The 1,470-nt window shown below is 38.5% G+C and overlaps 1 protein-coding gene across 1 annotated transcript; it reads left to right on the plus strand.

The window, feature by feature from the left end:
• Nucleotides 1–1,470, plus strand: LOC125848812 (F-box/kelch-repeat protein At3g23880-like). The gene has a single exon (XM_049528751.1). The coding sequence runs from the start codon at nt 187–189 to the stop codon at nt 1,360–1,362; it is 1,176 nt and encodes a 391-aa protein (XP_049384708.1). The 5' UTR covers nt 1–186; the 3' UTR covers nt 1,363–1,470.

Below are 1,470 nucleotides of genomic sequence, written 5' to 3' on the forward strand. Positions count from 1 at the left end.
CTTCTTCATTTGGGTTGGGTTTCTGCCTCTCATCAAATGATTCTCAGGTGAGTGCTTAAATCACAGCAATTTCTTGAAGATTTTTAGTTAAATTTGGGCGAGTACTCTACTTTCTGCATACAAAACTGTTTGATTCATTGTCTCAACCATAGTCAGAATCTCCATTTTCCTTATAATCTGAAGAAGATGAAGAATGCAAGACGAATTACTGATAATCCGTATCTTGTCAATGAAATTCTTGAGGGTATTTTTTTAAGATTACCAGTTAAAACTCTGCTGCGATTCAAGTGCATATGTAAGCGCTATTGCGATCTGATTTCAAGCCCCTGGTTTATCACTCTGCATCGAAAGGTCTTTAATTCAGAACCTTATAACCATTGTATCCTTGTCCAGACTGGGGAGATAAATCGTTTGATCCGTATACAAAATCCTGGCTGCCTGATAAAGATTAATGAACCATGTACGTCTAATTATACTGTTGTAGGTTCAATCAATGGCTTGGTCTGTCTAGTTACTACTACTGGTTCCCGTAAATTGATTTGCCTATGGAATCCTTCCATAAATCAATTCAAGATGTTCCCTCCTATGAGGCGTCGAATGACACGCTACATTGATGTTAGTATGGGTTTTGGATATGAAAAAGATTCTGATGATTACAAGGTCATGAGGGTTCTAAGCTATAAAACAGTTTGGCCACCTACTACACTTCTTGAGGTTTACTCAACCAAATTGGAATCTTGGACAGTACGGAAGTTTGATGTTCACTTAAAAATGAGTACCTGCCGCTGTGATGTAATTGTTGAAGGGTTTACTTACTGGGTTGCCAAAGACTTGGATGAAAGTACTGTTCTTGTCTCATTTGATTTGAGTAGTGATGATCTCAGATTAATTCCAGTACCGGAAAGTTTGATGACTGAATCTCAAAGTTTTGAGGCCACGAACTATCATGGGTCATTTGCATTGCTTGTATACTCTTCACCCAGTGAATTCAAGGCGTGTCTTGAGGTTTGGATGGTTGAAGATGTCTCTGCAGAGGCGTATAGATGGCAAAAGAAGTTCACCTTTCACATGGATTTTGAGTTTTCAAGGCATTGGGGTCTTACTGGTGGAGATATAGTAGTTAAAAATGCTCCAAACATGCCGTTCTTGTTCAATCTGACAACAAAACAAATGAGTGTAATAGGAATAAATCCTATTCTTTCACTTTTCAACTATACCGAGAGCCTTGTATCAATTGAGGGTTTCAAGCGTATCCGCAATCAACAGAAGGTGAGAAGGAGGAGGAATGATTCACTTCCACAGAAGAATCAGCAAGACAGAGCTAACAGGCACATAGCTGAACTTAGGGATTTAAATGTGTAGTAACTGGCCTCGATATGGTCCAAGATATGTACTTTGAGTTGCTATCTGTTGTAAGAAAATTAGCCAGTTTAATGTGCATTTGTCACAATTGTTGATATACAACATGGT

The sequence above is a fragment of the Solanum stenotomum genome, chromosome 12 (assembly GCF_019186545.1).
Source record: "Solanum stenotomum isolate F172 chromosome 12, ASM1918654v1, whole genome shotgun sequence".
In the NCBI taxonomy this organism is placed as follows: domain Eukaryota; kingdom Viridiplantae; phylum Streptophyta; class Magnoliopsida; order Solanales; family Solanaceae; genus Solanum; species Solanum stenotomum.